The sequence below is a fragment of the Solanum stenotomum genome, chromosome 4, assembly GCF_019186545.1.
Source record: "Solanum stenotomum isolate F172 chromosome 4, ASM1918654v1, whole genome shotgun sequence".
NCBI lineage: Eukaryota > Viridiplantae > Streptophyta > Magnoliopsida > Solanales > Solanaceae > Solanum > Solanum stenotomum.
The window spans coordinates 35,249,969-35,252,750 of record NC_064285.1 but is presented as its reverse complement, the minus strand read 5'-3'; the positions used below and the strand labels follow the sequence as shown (position 1 = coordinate 35,252,750).

At 31.5% G+C, this 2,782-nt stretch overlaps 1 protein-coding gene across 1 annotated transcript; it reads left to right on the top strand.

The window, feature by feature from the left end:
• LOC125861458 (uncharacterized) lies at nt 1-916 on the top strand. Its single transcript, XM_049541350.1, has 3 exons — nt 1-63; nt 485-595; nt 734-916. Exons 1-3 carry the CDS (start codon nt 1-3, stop codon nt 914-916), a joined length of 357 nt encoding a protein of 118 aa, XP_049397307.1.
• Nucleotides 917-2,782: the final 1,866 nt, after the last annotated feature.

Genomic DNA, 2,782 nt, shown 5'->3' with positions numbered 1-2,782 from the left:
ATGCTACATGGATGGGTAGCTGAAAAAAGACAACGTGAAAATGGATCTGGAACATTTGACATGGTAAATACAATTTTTTGGATCTTTTGATCATTACAAATATCGTGAATCGTCCACTTAATTATATTATTGCTTGTTTTATCTTTTCTTTTTCCTGAAAAAAAAAAGAAAAGAAAAAAGAATTACAACATTTGTTTTGTGTTTGTTAGGCGATAATTAAATTTTTATTTCAACCTGGACTAGTAAACTACAACTATACTATCACAGTTAAACTAATTTGGATTTATATTGTATATTTTTTTTTATTTGTTTAAAATTTTATGTATAACTAGTTTTTATCCTAATTAAGGACCATTGAATCTCTAACCAATGATATATCAAGAAAATGAGAGCTAGAAATATAATTACTTTGTAATGTGTGTAGTTTGTACTTTGTAAAATAGTATATAATTAGTTCTTAACAAAAATCTTTGTTGGATTGCAGTATTACTATCATAAGAGCAAAAAATATCATTCTATTGTGGAGGGAAGAAAATATGTGTTCAGGGGTTTATCCAAGCTTGAAGTTGATGAAGAAACCACAGAAGTAAAAGAGGTAAGCTCTTACATTGCATTTCTATAAGAAGTGATTTCCATAACGACCCCCTAACTATATGATACTAACTTTTATTTTCATGTTAAGACGCAAAGACATTTACATTATTCTCATTATTATTTTTTTATTTATCCAAAGGTTGGGGCTATTAAAAAGCATTCCATGAAAAGAAAAGATGAACATTCTATCTTGAAAAGGAAGTCTGCAATAAAGAAAAAGAAAAGCAACAACCATGGCAAGAGGGAGGTCAAAATGTTTCTTGGTAAAGCAACGAATGACCTTATCAATAGGGATGTCAAACACAAAAACAATGTAAGTTAATAATACACTAGCTATTAGACAACAATTTTTTTATACAAAAAAATCACTATAGAAAATATAAGAATTATAAATTGATAAATCTCATCATAGAACAAAAAAAAAGTTATCATTATAAACTTATTTAATAATGGATTAACAACAAATTATCAAAATATAGTTGTTAGCTATAAGCTATTTGGCGATTAATTTTGTAGTTGCACTATATTTTTTTGGTCGTAAATTTTTTATACATATTTTATGTATTCTTATAACATTAATAATTTTAAAATGAAAGGATGTTGGAATGTTAGAAGAAGATTCCTCCGCAACAAGAAAAATAGAATCTTTAATCTTGGAGGGAGAGCTTGGAAGAAAGGAGCAAGTAAGAATATTATTCACATCAAAGGAAAAATACAAGCGATAATATTTTCTGAACAACCTAAATTGGTGTTGGCATCACAATGTTCAACTAATTGTGGGAAGTCTAGTTGGCGACGACAACAAAGCTACTAATGGTGCAAACAGTGGAAGCAACGATAGAGGGAGATGCGACGGAGATGACAGTGGTAGAATTTGAATATCCCAACATTGGTTTTCCATGATGGTGATGGAGCTAGTAATGGTGAATTTGGTGATGTCATGGGATATGACGAGGGCCATGGATCCGGTGCAAACAGTGGTGGCAACGAAAGGAAGGAGAGGCCTTGGTAGAATTTGAATATCCCAACATTTGTTTTTCATATTTTATTAGATTTTTAAGTAGAAGTATTTGTGCCCCAAGTAGTTGATGAATTTCTTGAAAGAATTTACTTTGTATTTTGTTCTATCAATAAGATTGGGGGTTTTTTAATACAGGATATTAGTTGTTCAATATTTGCTAGATTACAATATGTAAGATTCAATCAAACTTTCTTGAAATCTAAATCTCAACAATTTGAAAAGGAGTGAGGAAAAATACATCTATATCAAATAGACATAAAGCAAACCTCAAATGGAAGATACTTTTATTCAATAGTCAAATTCCTTCAGAACCACATAATCAAGACATGATAATTGGATTGAGGCAAACATGTTGCAAAATTCTACTAATAATCATTCTCTCAAGGAAACAACAAAAAGGACAGTGTTTTGTTGGTAAATAAATAGGGTTCTTATTTGTTTTCTAGTGTGTGATAAGTGAAAAAACATTATCCCACAAATATTTATATATGAAACTTATTTTCCTTTTTTTTATCAGGAAAATAATTTTGAAGGAGTTTCTTTTTCTAGAGAAATTAATTTTAAAAATATTTGACCAACCAAAAATGGAAAATGTTTCCCTCCATACCAAACACACTTACTATTTAAAAAAAATTCTATTGTTTTTCAAAACCTTAATTTTGTTTCATGAAATTTCCTTATATATATATATGAGATATGCTTGGTCGGTCAAATATAGCGAAGGACAAAGTAACACCGGGGTCAAGCAAAGAATACACGTCAATTTGAAAAACTTTAAAAATACCAGTCACCACATCGGAAGAGCTCTGTTGATCATCTCTAGTATGGAGAGCATAGAATCGGTTTTGTTTAGGAACTTTTGCACCTGAACCACCTGGACCAGATGAAGGGTTGGGCTGAGCCCTATGACGATTATCTCCTCATTCTTAGCAACCAAAGGACAATTCCTTATCTTGTGATCCATCTTACCACACCCAAAGCAAGCATTAGAGCCCACTAGACACTTGACCTCATGGTTTCTCCCACACTTAGCACAAGTAGGCATCATGGACTTACTACCATCTCCTTGGGGTTTAGGGTTAGACACCCATTCATTTTTAGGCCTTGGGTGAACACTTGAAGAACCTTTCTCGAAGAATCTTTGCCTAAACGTTAAACAACCTCGTC

What these genes read in the sequence shown, in the direction of transcription:
- LOC125861458 (XM_049541350.1), top strand. Translation starts at nt 1, where the DNA reads ATGCTACATGGATGGGTAGCTGAAAAAAGACAACGTGAAAATGGATCT. An exon ending in GATCTGGAACATTTGACATG is followed by an intron (nt 64 to 484) that starts GTAAATACAATT and finishes GTTGGATTGCAG; the next exon opens with TATTACTATCATAAGAGCAA. An exon ending in AAACCACAGAAGTAAAAGAG is followed by an intron (nt 596 to 733) that starts GTAAGCTCTTAC and finishes ATTTATCCAAAG; the next exon opens with GTTGGGGCTATTAAAAAGCA.